The following is a 14226-nucleotide window of genomic DNA, read 5'->3' on the forward strand; positions in this document are numbered from 1 at the left end:
ACGCTCTCCTGCAGCGCCTGCGCGCAGAGCAGCTCGAGGCGCGGCACCTGGGTTCTTTTGCGCCAGCTGCCGCAGCACGAGCGCGCGGCGCGCCTGCTCGCCCTCCCCCTCGCCGAGGTCGAGCTGGTCGGTGAGGAGGTAGCGGACGAGGGCGGTGAAGCTGGCGAGGTCCGTTTCGAGCACCGTGACCTCGGCGGCGTCGCGCTCCTTCATGCCGATGCCAAACATGGTCCGAAAGAACACGGACCGCACGCAGAGGGCGCACTTGCTCACGTGCTCGACGCGCTCCTCGTTGTCGCCGACCAGGAAGGTGACCATACCCTGGGGCAGAGTAGCGTCGCCCCACATCTTGCCCATGTCGGCGGAGAAGGTGGAGGGCGGAACCACGAGCGGCGCGAAGGAGGGAGGCGGAGGAGGCGCCGCCACGCAGACCTGGCGGAGAGCCGAGCCCTCCATGCGGGCCAAAAGCGTTGTGCTGTCGGCGCTGATGGCGAGGGCCACTGGGTATTCGAACTGCGCCGCGCCGCCCACGCCATCAGCGCTGCCCCTGGCGCCGCTACCCGCGAGCGTAGTCACCGCGCCCGTCGCCACCCACACCCGCCGGATCTTGTGGTTGCCGTTGTCCGCCACAAACAGCGCGCTCCCGTCTGGACTGATCGTGACGCCGTGTGGGAAGCGGAACTGCGCCGCGCCGCCCACGCCATCAGCGCTGCCCTCTTCGCCGCTACCCGCGAGCGTAGTCACCGCGCCAGTCGCCACCTCCACCCGACGGATCTTGTGGCTAAAGAAGTCCGCCACAAACAGCGCGCTCCCGTCCAGGCTGAGGGCGAGGCCGGCTGGGCCGTTGAAATGCGCCACGCCGCCCACGCCATCTTCATCGCCTTCCTCGCCGCTACCCGCGAGCGTAGTCACCGCGCCTGTCGCCACCTCCACCCGACGGATCTTGTTGTTGTCGCAGTCCGCCACAAACAGCGCGCTGCCATCCGGGCTGACAGTGACGCCCCATGGGCAGTGGAACTCTGCCGCGCCGCCCACGCCATCCGCGTCGCCTCCTTCGCCGCTACCCGCAGTCGCCGTCACAGTACCCGTCGCCACCTCCACCCGACGGATCTTGTTGTTGCCGGCATCCGCCACAAACAGCGCGCTCCCGTCCGGGCTGAGGGCGACGCCGGAGAACCCGCCGCCTTCGCAGGTCGCCACGGTGCGCACGCGCTCGGCCGCCGAGACGTGCAGCACCGAGACCAAAGTCGCGACGTACCAGGCGCCCGCGTGATCGCTTGCGACGCCGCGCAGGTTGAGGGACGCCAGAGGTCCGTCCTCGCCCTCGAGCGCGAGCGTAGTGACCTGGCCGACGGCGCGCGCGCCAAAGATGGGCGCCTCGAAGCCGGCAGCGACCGCCACGGGCTCGCCCTCCTCGCCGCCGGTGCGGGCGCGCTTGCGGGAGGCCTCCATGCGGCCGCGTTTTCTTCTTTTTGAGAGCGCCTTCGTTGTTAATAGTTCTTCTTATGTTCTTCTTTTGTCCTGGCAGGCGGCGCAACGCCCAAACCGCGAATATTCGGCGTGGTTCCGTTCGTGAACAGCCTCATCAGTCCGGTTGTGAAGAACAAAATCAGAAAGAAGTCTCCCTGTCCGCAGTCACCCACTCACCCTCGGCTCTTCCAGTAAAGAGCCACACAGAGACGGGTCAGCTCAATTGGAGAGATGAAAACACGAGCCGCTTTCCTCCCACTGTGAATTTGTGTGAGCTCTGTGTCTTGAACAAATGGGGACCCGGCCGCCCCAGAGGAGGAGGATGGCGAGTACGACCCCGAGGAACGCTTGCCAAATCCTATCCGCGCTGTCCGCAGTCACCCACTCACCATCGATGTCTGTATAAAGAGCCAGAAAACGGGAATGTACGTACTTTTAGCTTACTGGGAGAAAAGAGAGAGGGGGTTGTGTTCTCTAGGCCCCTAAGGGCGAATGTACGTAAGAGCTACATACACTGAAAAGACGTCAGCTCACTCGCGCCGATTGGAGAGAAAGAATTCTACTTAACACGCAAGCCTCTCGCACAGCACGCTGGCACAACAAGGGCGCGGACTGGCGCAGACTAGCACACACACCGGCACACCACCGGAGCCGCCTACAGGAGAAAGAGAGAAACCTGAGCGCTGTGAACGATGTATAACAAGGCTGTGAACGGCGCCCAGCCACGGCATCCATGACTCTGCTCGAGGTCGCCATCGCGAGCTCACTCGCCTACCTCGACGACGGCTCGCTCGCCTCGCGGACGAAGTTTCTCGCCTTCATCAAGGACGAGTCGCAGAAGCGCTGCGTCCAGTTTCCTCGGCCGCCGAAAACGGGCCACGCCCTCACGACGCAGGTCGCCATTGACCACTGCTCGTCCCCCGTGCTCGCTCACCTAGAGGTGCACTACTCGCGGTTGCCGCGCAAGGGCCGGCGCCGCACAAACAGTCCGCACCTGCACGACGACGAGGAGGTCATCGTAGTCCTGAACGGGAGCGCAACGTTCTACACCGACGGCTCGGCGAGCCTCCACGCGAATGGCGGCACATCCACCTCCATCTCGGCGGAGGGGCGGACCGAGACGACGCTCTCTCGGCGCGGCAGCTTCGTGTACTTCCCCTTCCGATCGGCACACACGATGGCTGTGGCTCCCGCCGGATCTCGCGGGCCGAGGCGGCGCCTCAAGCAAGGCGGCGCCGGCCGAGAATCCCCCGCCGGGCCTCACGTCGACTACCTCTGCATCCGCTACACCACCCGGCGCACCGAGGGGCAGATGCGCGCGCACAGCGCGAGCGCGCCGGCCGGGCTGTCGCCCGCCAGGGCGTGGCCGACGTTCGTGTCCGGTGGCGCGGGCGTGGCGGGCGGCTTGCTGCACAGCAAGCAGCTGCTCCTGCGGCGGCCGCACATCCACCGCACGACCCTCGCGGCCGGCGCCTCGAGGCCCGTGCACCGCGACGGCGACCACGACGTCCTGCTGCTCGTGCTCGAGGGGGCGGTCGAGGTGGTGCACCCCGGGGGGGCGACGACCGTCGCGCGCGGCGGCCTCGCGTTCCTGCCCGCAAACACGTCGCACGGCGTGCGAAACGGAGGGGCGGCGACGTCGCAGCACCTCGCCATCGAGTTTCTGGACGAGGTGGCGCGGGGGTCGGCGTCGTAGTATATAAGAGGCCAAATGCTATGTAGACGATGAGAGGTCTCCAGACGTGCGACGTGGTGAGCTCCGTAAAGCCGTAGAGCCGTACGCGGCCACGGTACAAGAGTCAAGTCTCAAGACAATTCTGACGTACGGAACGAGCCGTGCTTGCGCCCAACATGCAACGATAGATTTCCACACGTTTCAAATACGTCAGTACACACACTCAGCACTGCACCTCCCTGTCGACTGTCCTCTCGCGCTGACCCATATCATGTGTGGCGCCGGTGCTCCAGAACTAAGCAGAGCCGCCGCGCCCCGCGCCCCGCCCGCCCCGCCCGCCACGTCCACGCCCCCCTCTCCCCCCTCGCCTACCGACCGCTGCCGTGACGCCCACGGGCTGAGCCTGGGGCGCGGGGCGCGAGGGCGGCTGGTAGACAAACGTCGTCTGCGCCGCCACCTGTGTCCCAATTGCGACGATGGGCAGCGCCGGCTGGCGGCAAGTCGGGCAGTTGGTGTCGCGCTCCAGCACGCGCGGCACACACGTCTCGCAGTACAGCGCGTGGCCGCACGCAAAGCGGACCGAGCGCGGCGCGTTCCAGCAGAGGTCGCACTGGCGCTCCTCGGCTGCCGCCGTCTCCTCCACCTCCCCCGCCGCTTCGACCAGCGCCTCCAGCCGCGGCAGCGCCTCTGCGAGCGGCATCCGCTTTCGCTTCCGCTCGTACGCCAGCCCGACCACGAGCCGCGCCAGCTCCTCAGCCTGCGCCGCCGACCAGCCCGCGTCGGCCGCCGCGATGCTCTCCGCCGTGTCGGGCTCCTCCAGCGCATAGTCGCACGCGTTGAGCAAGCCGACGGCGCCGCGGCCGGTCAGGCTGACGAGCAGCGTGATGCCGAGCGCATAGCCGTCGGTCAGTTGCGAAGCCTGGTTGTCCTGCGTGATGATTGGGTCCATGTAGCCGGGCTTGCCAAAGATACGCTGCGTCGACAGGTGCGAGACCTGTCCATTGCCGCCGGCCGTCGCCTCTGCCGCGCGCGCGAGGCCCACGTCGGCGAGGTATCCGTTGCCGCGCTCGTCGAGCAGGATGTTGCCCGCCGAGACGTCGCGGTGCAGGACCATGGGAGAGCGCGTGTGCAGGTAGTGCAGAGCGCTCGCCGCGTCGCGCAACACGCGGAGCCGTGGGGCGGAGGAGAGCGGAGGAGGCGCCGTCTCGAAGCCGAGCATGCGGAGCCGCTGCAGCGCGGCTGGAGTGCGGTAGAGGCGGTCCTCGAGGCTGCCGCCGCGGCAGAGGGGGTAAACGAGGCACGCTCTCGCCGGTGCCAAACAGACGCCGAGCAGAGGAAGCAAGGACGGGTGGCACGCCGCGCTGAGCGTGCGCACCTCGCTCTGTAGCTCGGCGAGGCCTTGGGCGCCGACACCGACCAGCGCCGTCTTGACGGCGAACCCGCAAGCGACGCGCGGGAGAGACGGCAACGCATCGGCGCGGTAGACGCGCCCAAAACCTCCCTCGCCCACCTTGCGAGCCTCGGCAAAGCCGTCGGTCGCCGCGATGAGCTCGTCGAGAGGGACGGCGGTGGGCGGCGCGGCGGCGGAGGGGATTGCGGAGGCTCGCGCGGTGGGCGAGGGAGGTTCTGGGGGCGCCGCTGGCGCCGCTGCCGCCTCCTCTGCCGCGGCCTCTTGAGCCTCCGCCGCCGCTACGGCCGCCACTGCCGCCTCTACAGCCGCCGCCTCCGCCGCCGCCTCCGCCGCCTCCGCCTCCGCCTCCGCCCTCATCCTCGCCTCCTCCCTCTCCCTTGCCGCCTTCTCCCTTGCCCTCGCCTCTGCCTCCTCCCTTGCGCGCGACGCCGCCTCCGCCTCCTCCGCCGCCCGCGCCGCCGCAGCCTCTGCTACCACCCGATCCGCTTCCTCCGCCACTCGCGCCTCCTCAGCCGCCCGCGCCTCCTCCGCCGCTCGCGCCTCCTCCGCCTGCTCCGCCGCCCGCTCCACCGCCCGCGCTGCCGCCTCCGCCTGCCTCGCCGCCTTCTTCTCCTCCTTCTGCCGCTGCCGCTTCAGCGGCTTGGCCAGCTCGTCGCGCAGCCGCCGCGCCGCCCGCAGCGCCTCCGAGCCGTTGGCGGACTGGGCGGTGTTCGCGTTGATCGCCGTTCTGAGCGCCTCGAGATCGGCATCGCCTCGCTCGCACGCCTCAACCGCCTCGCGCAGCGCCGCCTCGGCAGCATCGCGTGCCTCTGCCGCCTCCGCAGCCGCTGCCGCCTCGCGTGCGGCCGCCGCGGCCTGTTCGGCTGATTCTGCGGCCAACGTCTCCCCCTCAGCCTCTGCTGCGGTCGACGAGTGCTCCTCGAGGGCGCGCACGCACTCGGCGTGGCCCTGCTCCTTGGCCAGCTGCAGCGTCGTCATGCCGTTAAAGGTAGACGCCGCGTCTGCGCCCGCCCGCAGCAAGCGCCGCACGACGGCGGGGTGGTTGAAGAAGGCGGCGCACACCAGCGCGGTGGCGCCGAAGTTGTCCCACAAGTTGACCTCAGCGTCGTGCCGCAGCAGCAGCTCGACCACCCGCTCGTGGCCTTCCTGGGCGGCGAGCATCAGCAGCGTGAGGCCGCTCAAGCCGCCTCTCTCGTACGTCGCGTCGGCCCGCCCGCCGCCCTCGAGCCACTCCAGCACCGCCTCCTCCTCGCCTCGCTCAGCCGCTGCCACGACCTCATCGGAGACTGCCACGCCACCGCTCGACGCCCGCCCCGCCGCCACCGCTGGAGATAGCGTCTTCGCGACGCTCGATCCAGCCGAGGAAGCGCCGCCGGAGGAAGCGCCGCCTGCGCCTTCGCCGCCGGCTGCCGTCGCCGTGGGCCGTCCCGCCACCACCTCCTGGACGTGCTTCTTGAAGGCCTCGACGCACTCGGCGTGGCCCTTCTCCTTGGCCAGCTGCAGCGCCGTCTTGCCGCTCACACTGCGACCCGCCGTGTCTGCGCCTGCCCGCAGCAAGCGCCGAACGACGGCGGGGTGGTTGAAGAGGGCGGCGAGCATCAGCGCGGTGCCGCCGTCACTCCTCTGCAGGTTGACTTCCGCGCCGCGCCGGAGCAGTAAGTCGACCACCCGCTCGTGACCTTGGTGGGCGGCGAGCGTCAGCGCGGTGAGGCCGTACTCGTCCTGCAGGTTGGCCTGAGCGCCGCGCCGCAGCAGCAGCTCGACCACCCGCTCGTGGCCTTCCTGGGCGGCGCGCATCAGCGCAGTCCAGCCGTTGCTGTCCTGCAGGTTGACCTCCGCGCCGTGCTCCAGCAGCAGCTCGATCACCCGCTCGTGGCCCATCTGGGCGGCCAGCATCAGCGCGGTGATGCCGGTCATCCCCCAAGTCGCATTGACCTGCCCTCCACTGTCGAGCCACGCCAGCACCGCCGCCTCGTCGCCTCGCCCAGCCGCATCCACGACCTCATCGGAGAATTCCACGACACTGCCTGACACCGGCTTCGCCGCTGCCGCCGGCGACGGATTGTCCACAGCTGCCGCTGCCGCGCCCGAAGAAGCGCCGCCCGCCCCCCCTGCCCGGCCCTCGGCCACCGCCTCAGCCAAGACCTTGGCGCACTCGGCGTGGCCCTTCTCCTTGGCCATTTGCAGCGCCGTCTTGCCGCTCGCACCGCGAGCCGCCGTGTCTGCGCCCGCCCGCAGCAAGCGCCGCACGACGGCGGGGTTGCCTTGGCTGGCGGCGCACATCAGCGCGGTATAACTGTCGCTGTCCTGTAGGTTGACATCAGCGCCGTGCCGGATCAGCAGATTGACCACCCGCTCGTGGCCTTCCCCGGCGGCGGCCATCAGCGCGGTCAAGCAGCCGTCACCCAGCAGGTTGACCTCCACGCCGCGCCGTATCAGCAAGTCGACCACTTGCTCGTGGCCGTGGAGGGCGGCGATCGTCAGCGCGGTCCAGCCGTTGCTGTTCTGCAGGTTGCGCTCCGCGCCGTGCTGCAGCAGCAAGTCGACCACCCGCTCGTGGCCGTGGCCGGCGGCGCTCATCAGCAGCGTGATGCCACTCGCCTTGCCGCCCTCGCACGTCGCGTTGACTGTCGCGTTGACCCGCCCGCCGATTTCGAGCCACGCCAGTATCACCGCCTCGTCGCCTCGCTCAACCGCTGTCACGATATCGTCGGTCGCCATGACACTCGGGGCCTGCACGGCCGCCCTCGACAGATTGTCCGGCCGCACTCGCACGCTCTCGCTGCCGCCCTCGAGCGCCACCGCGTACCGCCCGCCCTCGAAGCTCCGCGCCTCGCCCAGGCGCCCGTTCAGCTCGGGGCGTGCCGAGAGCCCGCCTAGCACGACGCGCTGGCCGAGCAGCGGCGCGTCCACAGGTGCGACCATCTCGGCTGTTGAGCGCGCCGTCTTTCGTAATCCGGCTTGTGTTTCTTTCCCCTGTAGTGGGGCCCAAACCGCGTGATTTCTTTCCGCTGCGCCCCCCTCGGCAAAGTCGCTTGGCAAAGTCGCTTGCACGCCAGCACCACCGCCTCGTCGCCTCGCTCAGCCGCTGCCACGATCTCGTCGGTCGCCATGACACTCGGGGCCTGCACGGCCGCCCTCGACAGATTGTCCGGCCGCACTCGCACGCTCTCGCCGCCGCCTTCGAGCGCCACCGCGTACCGCCCGCCCTCGAAGCTCCGCGCCTCGCCCAGGCGCCCGTTCAGCTCGGGGCGTGCCGAGAGCCCGCCGAGCACGACGCGCTGGCCGAGCAGGGCAGGCGGCGCGACCACAGGCGGCGCGATAGGCGGCGCGACCCCGCTTGCTGGTACGCAGCGTGTGTTTCTTTCGCTGCGAAAGAAAGCGGGCGGCATGGAGGCGGCGTGGGGCAAACGGCGAAACGGAAGCGGCTTACGGTAGGAGTGGCGCGGCGGGACGAGGCAGTGGCAGAAGCGGATGGCGCGGCGTGGCGGGGAGGGCGGGAGGCAGTGGCAGGCGATTGGCGGCATGCGGCAGGGCAATGGACGGCGGTGGCGGGCGGCGTGGGCGAGACGGAGGGCGGCGGCGGGTGGTCGGCGGTTGATTTCTTTCGGTGTACCTGTGTTAGAGAGAGAGATTTTTAGCAATACCAAACAAATCTAACACTCACACGTCATTTGGGGCCTGGAGCCCTGTTCACGCGCGCGCGAGACGTGCAGACAGGGTTGCCAGGTGAGAGCGAATGGCGCGGTTCACGCCTCGCACAACAGAGAGAGAGATGCGCTCTGCATGGTGGGACATAAAAGAGAGCGAGTACTTGGGCGAGTAGGCCGTGCGGTCGACGCTGCCGCGCGCGACTTTGCGCGCGAGGCGGCGCAGCTTGAGAACGGCGGTGGGCGAGAAGCCGCCGCCGAACGTCTCGTGGAGCAGCAGGTTGAAGTTGTTGCGCTTGACAAAGATCGCGTCGTGGTAGAAACCGCGATGCGCCTTGACGTAGCCGTGGCCGGTCTTGTGGGAGAAGGGTTGGCCGGGCTGCCCGCGCGCCTTGCAGCCCATGTTTAGGCGGCGGGCCTTCTCTTCGGTGTTACCAAAGGCGTAGGAGTGGCCAACGGAGGCGGGCGTGCCGCCACTCGAGGCGTTGCCAACGCCCGGCGAGGAGGTCTTGAGGAGGGGCGTCCAGAGCTTGACTTCATTCACGTCATCGCAGCCTCCCGGGCCAGCGTGGGGTTCCGCAAGGTCGACCTTGTACCCCTCGTTGTACTGCCGGGTGAGCTCTGGTTTCTCCTTGTCACCGTGCACGACCGGCGCGTTGGCCGGGGCGCGCATCGCGTCCGCCCAGGCGGCGAGGACGCCGTCGTGGGGCCGCCGGTGGTGGGCCTTGTTGTAAAGGTAGTCGCCGAAGAAATCGACTGGCATGCCCCGCTCGAGCGCGACCCGAAGGGTGGGAAGCGCCGCGGAGAGCCAAAGGCCGAGCTTTCGCTGGAGCTCGTCCTGGAGGGTGTCGGAGGAGAGGGCGGTGGCGTACGTACCGTCGACACGGACATCGAAGGCCTTGCCGGCGAAAGGCGTTGAGGCGGAGACGAAGCGTGCGGCTTCGCGGTTGTTGACGGCGCTGTCTCCGAGGGACGGGTTGTTCTTGACGTGCGCATCCCGCGCCTTGACGAGCTCCTGGTGCGCGTACCAGTCCTTGTGATTCTTGATGGCAGCGAGCGCCCGCGGCCGCGGGTACGTGGATTTGCAAGTGCCATTGAGAATCGCGTCGGTAGCTGGAAGGGACTCGGGCTCGGGGAGCGGGACGCTCTTGGGGTAGAACTCAGTCAGGTAGCCGCCGCGGACGGTGTAGTACTTGTTTTTGTCGCGGGCGGTGCGCTTCTCGCACACCTCCTTCCAGTCCGAGAGGGCGGACTCGTAGGTGGCGATAGCTGCGGCGATGGCGGGGTACTTGGATGCACCTCCCTCGTCGTGGGCGAAGTCGGGGTTGTGGGCGACGAGGGTGCGCCAGTTCTTGAGGAGCGACATGGAGAAGTCGCTGTCGGCTCGCGTGAAGGCGGTGTCGATGTTGCACCCGCCCATCTCGGTCGGCAGCTGTGCCTGGAGCCACGCGAGGTCGCGGAGCGCCTGGGGCGAGGCGTCGGCGCGAGCAATGCTCTCGAAGGACTTGCGGATGCGGTTGTGCGCAAACTCGAGAGCCTCGCACGCGACATTGGGCGGCGTGATGCCGGCAATGTACTTGGTCTTTGCGCAGGCGATCCGTTGCACGAGGTTGAGGCGGAGCTGCGAGGTGTTCGTGACGCAGTCAGTGTCGACGATCGTGTCGATGACGTCGAGCGGCGCGAGCTTCTTCCTGAGGTGCGCGGTGAGCTCTTTCTTGCAGGCTTCAGGGTCGCCAAAGAAGGTGCCGACGGCCTTGAAGCAGTCCACTCGCCCCGTGGGTTTGCCCTCCTTATGTCGCGGTGTGCAGGCGAGCCCCGGATTGTTGCTGTGTTAGTGCCAGTGCGCGCCAGTCCCGTGCCCAGTGTTCTGGAGTTTCGTTGTAAAATTCTTTCGGCGGATCCCCGTCATTCCTACTCGTCGCCCTGAATGGTTGGGCAGGTTGTGGAGGACACGATCCCGGCGTGAACGCGACTAACTGACGGATCCGCTCCTGACAGTGGCCTGAGCCCTGGCCTCGACACCTCGACACCAAACCTCGACACCGACTCGACACCTCGACAACCCATGCCAACTCGACAAACTCGACACCCCTCGACACCCCTCGACACCCCTCGACACCCCTCGACACCATCTAGGCTGAAACCATGCTCGTCTGTGTCAAGGTGCCAAACTCGACACCTCGACACCCCTCGACACCCCTCGACACGGTCAAGCATGGTTTCAGCCTCGACAGGCCTCGACAGGCCTCGACAGGCCTCGACAGGCCTCGACAGGCCTCGACAGACCTCGACAGGCCTCGACAGGCCTCGACACCTCTATCCCTCGACAGCAGCTCGACACCCTCGACACCGGGCCTCACACCTCGACACCAGGGCTCAGACAGTGGCATGCACCGCGCCGCGGCGCGTGCCACTGTCTTTGTTTGAAGTAAAAAGTCGAATCAGAGCGGTGTCGGCGTTGTCCTCCATTTTCCTCTCCTGGGCCCCCGTCCGGGACCGCTCCGGGACGCACGCCGGCGAAGCACCATCAAGCTGTTGTACGGCCCCGGCATCGCCTTCCCAGGCTTAGCTAGAGTGAGAGATATTGTGCACATGGTCAGTTTCTACAATATACTCACTGACACCTTACCTCCCAGAGCTCGTCCCGGTCCGCCACGGCCATCCTTGGCCTCCGGCGGGCCCCCGGCCGCGGCGCGGTGCGGCGGCGTCACCTTTGTTTTGTTCGGCGTCACAAATCCGACCACAGAGCACCGGGACGCGGTCGGGCGATCTGAGGTCCAACTAGGCGTATGCATTGCCCATCCAGGGCTATCACCTGGACCCATCAACAGGCGCCTGCGGCGCCGTGGTCACGAGGTGTTGTGAGAGAGAGAATTCTTGATACGAAACCACGACGACACACACCAGTCGACTCGCATCGGTTGCCTCCATGAACGGCGGAGCTATTCTCGCGCCCACACCACACCTGGCTCCAACGTGGACACGCCCATAGCTGGGGACACTACTAGGTCACGCATGGCATCACAGAAGTTTTATCTCTGGGCCCCGAAAGGCATCTCTAGCAGTGTCGTTACACATGCCCCCTCCTCTCTCTCTCTCTCTCTCTCTCTCTCGAGGTGTTGTTCACACCTGCCCAAGCACAGTACTTTGCCAAAGTCGCTGACGGCGGCACAACTATGGCTCCTCAACCCGCGAGCGAGCTCGCCAGATCAGCGGAGACGGCCCAGCGCGCGGCCGAGAACGCGCGCGCAGTGCTTGCCAAGGCCGCCAAGACGGCCGAGGGCGCCAGCAAGGCCAAGGAGAAGCTGGCCGCGGCGGCGGCCGCGAGCGGCGGCGGCGGCGGCGGCGAGGTTACGTTCACGTTCAAGAACGAGAAGTGGGTCACTTGCGACGCGTGCAAGACCAAGGTGCGCAACGACGGCACCGAGATGAAGATCCACACCGGCGCCTGCTCGGGCGGCGGCGGCGGCGGCGGGCCTGACCCGGCCAAGGTGGCGGCGGTCGAGGCGGCGGCGGCCAAGGCTGCCGCGGAGCTCGCGGCGGCGGAGGAGGAGTCGCGGCGCGCGGACGCGGCGGCGGAGAGCGCGGCGGCGGCGGCCGAGGCGGCGGCGCAAGTGGAGAAGGACGCTCAGGCTGCAGCGGAAGAGAAGGAGGCTGCCGCTGCTGCGGAAAAGGCGGCGGCGGAGCGGGCGAAGGAGGAGGCGGCGGCAGCAGAGACGGCGGCAGCGGAGGCAGCAGCCGCAGAGGCAGCAGCCGCAGAGGCAGCAGCCGCAGAGGCAGCAGCGGCAGAGGCACAGACTGCGGCGGCAGAGGCAGCAGCGGCAGAGGCAGCAGCGGCCGAAGCCGCTGCCGCAAAGGCCGAGGCAGCGGAAGCAGCAGCGGCAGAGGAGGCGGCAGCGGCAGAGGCCGAGGCTTCAAGGGCGGAGGCTGCAAAGGCCGAAGCGGCAGCGGCGGAGGCTGCGGCGTCCGAGGCGGCAGCAGCCAAGGCCGCAGCGGCAGAGGCGGCGGCAGAGGTGGCGGCAGAGGCGGCCGCAGAGGCGGCGGCAGAGGCGGCCGCTGCGGTAGACGACGCGGCGGGCGACGACCAAGCGTCAGCGCCGGCCGTTGAGGCGGGGAGGGGGGTGTCGGCGCAGGAGCTCGCCTCGCTCGAGGCCGCCGCGACGGAGGCTTCCAAGGCGGCCGAGACGGCCCAGCGCGCGGCCGAGAACGCGCGCGCGGTGCTTGCCAAGGCCGCCAAGACGGCCGAGGGCGCCAGCAAGGCCAAGGAGAAGCTGGCCGCGGCGTCGGCCGCGAGCGGCGGCGGCGGCGGCGGCGAGGTTACGTTCACGTTCAAGAACGAGAAGTGGGTCACTTGCGACGCGTGCAAGACCAAGGTGCGCAACGACGGCACCGAGATGAAGATCCACACCGGCGCCTGCTCGGGCGGCGGCGGCGGCGGCGGGCCTGACCCGGCCAAGGTGGCGGCGGTCGAGGCGGCGGCGGCCAAGGCTGCCGCGGAGCTCGCGGCGGCGGAGGAGGAGTCGCGGCGCGCGGACGCGGCGGCGGAGAGCGCGGCGGCGGCGGCCGAGGCGGCGGCGGCGGCCTTGGAGACGGCGAAGACGGCGGCTGTGGCTGCCGCGGCGGCAGAGAAGCAGGCGTCGGCGGCGAGAGCGCGGGCGTCGGCGGAGGCGCAGTCGGTGGCGGCGGCAGGTGAAGAGGAGGCTGCCGTGGAGGGCCCGCCCGCGGCTGAAGTGCCGCCGGCGGAGGCGGAAGCGGAGGCGCCGGCGGCGGAAGAAGCGCAACCGGCCGACGCGGTGGGTCTGCCGGCCGAAGCGACGCCTCCCCGGGACGAGAAGGTGCAGCGTGCGCTCCTTAAGGCGATCGAGAGCAACTCGCTGCGCGCCGTCGAGTCCGCCGTCAAGAAGGGCGCCGACCCGCTGCTGCCCGGCGAGCACGCCAACACGCCGCTCCACATCGCGGCGATGTATGGCTCCCTGCGCGTGATCGGCTACTTGTGCGAGGCGAGGGCCGACCTGACGGCGTGCAACAGGGGCGGGAGGACGCCGCTCGAGTCGGCGCAGAAGGTCGGCGAGCCAAAGGCGATCGCGATGCTGCAGGCCTTTGCGGGCGGCTCCGGTTTCGACGTCGCCGCCGCCGAGTCGGACGATGGCGGAGAGGCGGCAGATGGCGCGGACGCTGCGGCGGCGGGGGAGGCGCCGTCGGGGGGGGCAAGTGGGGTGGCAGAGGAGGAGGTGGGGGAGGAGGTTGGGGAGGAGGCGGTTGCGGGAGAGGTCGAGGCTGGCGGGAAGGGCAAGGACAAGGCGGAGCCCGACCCTCCGGCCGCCGCTGCCGACGAGCCAGAGCCAGGGCCGGAGCCGGCCGACGAGGAGGAGGAGGAGGAGGAGGAGGAGGAGGGCGGCGCGGAGGAGGGCGAGGTTGACCCTGCGGAGAGGGCGGCGGCGGTGGCGGCGGAGGAGGCGGCGGCACGGGCGCAGCGCGAGGCGGGCGGCCTCGTCCTCAAGCGGCTGCGCGGCGAACCGGGCGCCGCTCGCCACGCCGCGCCGCTTGCACGACCCCCTGGCCGCCCCAGAACACCCCACCTTCACACCCACGCCGCCGGCCTCCACCACACACCCACCCCACAGCCCTCCCCCTCCCCCTCCGCCACAGGCCTCTGCGCAGCACTCGCCTGGTCGCCCGGCGAGGCGCGGCGCCTCTCCTTCCACCAGTTCTGCACGTTTGGCGCCCCGGACGCCGCTGCCGCGGCGAGCGACGGCGCGCCGCTTCGCCTGAGAGCGCCTAAGAGCGCCTGAGAGCACCAGAGATAGAGCCGCCGCCCCGCCAGAGGCTGCCCCCCCACCCCCCACCCCCGCCCCAAACGAAGACACACACACCCTCCTTCCACTCTTGGCGGGGCTTGGTAGCAGCGGCAAGCGTGGTAGTAGCAGCAAGCAGCTCCTTTCCCACCGCGCGCCTCCTCTCGGCGACCCAAGGCGTGCTCTCACCCTCACTCTCACCCTCACCCTCACCCTCACCCTCAC

The 14226-nt window shown here is 69.2% G+C and overlaps 5 protein-coding genes across 5 annotated transcripts; 2 read left to right on the forward strand and 3 right to left on the reverse strand.

Annotated features, from left to right (window-relative positions):
* Positions 1 to 47: 47 nt before the first annotated feature.
* EMIHUDRAFT_246339 (hypothetical protein) lies at positions 48 to 1452 on the reverse strand (the record flags this gene model as incomplete). Its single annotated transcript, XM_005766595.1, has 1 exon — positions 48 to 1452. A coding segment is annotated over one exon (1405 nt), but the record flags the coding sequence as incomplete, so codon positions are not given.
* Positions 1453 to 2203: 751 nt separating this feature from the next.
* Positions 2204 to 3166, forward strand: EMIHUDRAFT_246340 (hypothetical protein; the record flags this gene model as incomplete). Its single annotated transcript, XM_005766596.1, has 1 exon — positions 2204 to 3166. One exon carries the CDS (start codon positions 2204 to 2206, stop codon positions 3164 to 3166), a length of 963 nt encoding a protein of 320 aa, XP_005766653.1.
* Positions 3167 to 3440: 274 nt separating this feature from the next.
* EMIHUDRAFT_316699 (hypothetical protein) lies at positions 3441 to 3845 on the reverse strand (the record flags this gene model as incomplete). The annotated part of the gene is made up of 1 exon (XM_005766597.1): positions 3441 to 3845. One exon carries the CDS (start codon positions 3843 to 3845, stop codon positions 3441 to 3443), a length of 405 nt encoding a protein of 134 aa, XP_005766654.1.
* Positions 3846 to 3977: 132 nt separating this feature from the next.
* Positions 3978 to 4697, reverse strand: EMIHUDRAFT_54332 (hypothetical protein; the record flags this gene model as incomplete). Its single annotated transcript, XM_005766598.1, has 1 exon — positions 3978 to 4697. A coding segment is annotated over one exon (720 nt), but the record flags the coding sequence as incomplete, so codon positions are not given.
* A 6685-nt stretch (positions 4698 to 11382) lies between these two features.
* Positions 11383 to 13998, forward strand: EMIHUDRAFT_246342 (hypothetical protein; the record flags this gene model as incomplete). Its single annotated transcript, XM_005766599.1, has 6 exons — positions 11383 to 11457; positions 11575 to 11613; positions 12340 to 12423; positions 12541 to 12579; positions 13042 to 13321; positions 13856 to 13998. 6 exons carry the CDS (start codon positions 11383 to 11385, stop codon positions 13996 to 13998), a joined length of 660 nt encoding a protein of 219 aa, XP_005766656.1.
* Between the last annotated feature and the right edge of the window lie 228 nt (positions 13999 to 14226).

The sequence above is a fragment of the Emiliania huxleyi genome (assembly GCF_000372725.1).
Source record: "Emiliania huxleyi CCMP1516 unplaced genomic scaffold EMIHUscaffold_505, whole genome shotgun sequence".
NCBI classification, from domain to species: Eukaryota; Haptophyta; order Isochrysidales; family Noelaerhabdaceae; genus Emiliania; species Emiliania huxleyi.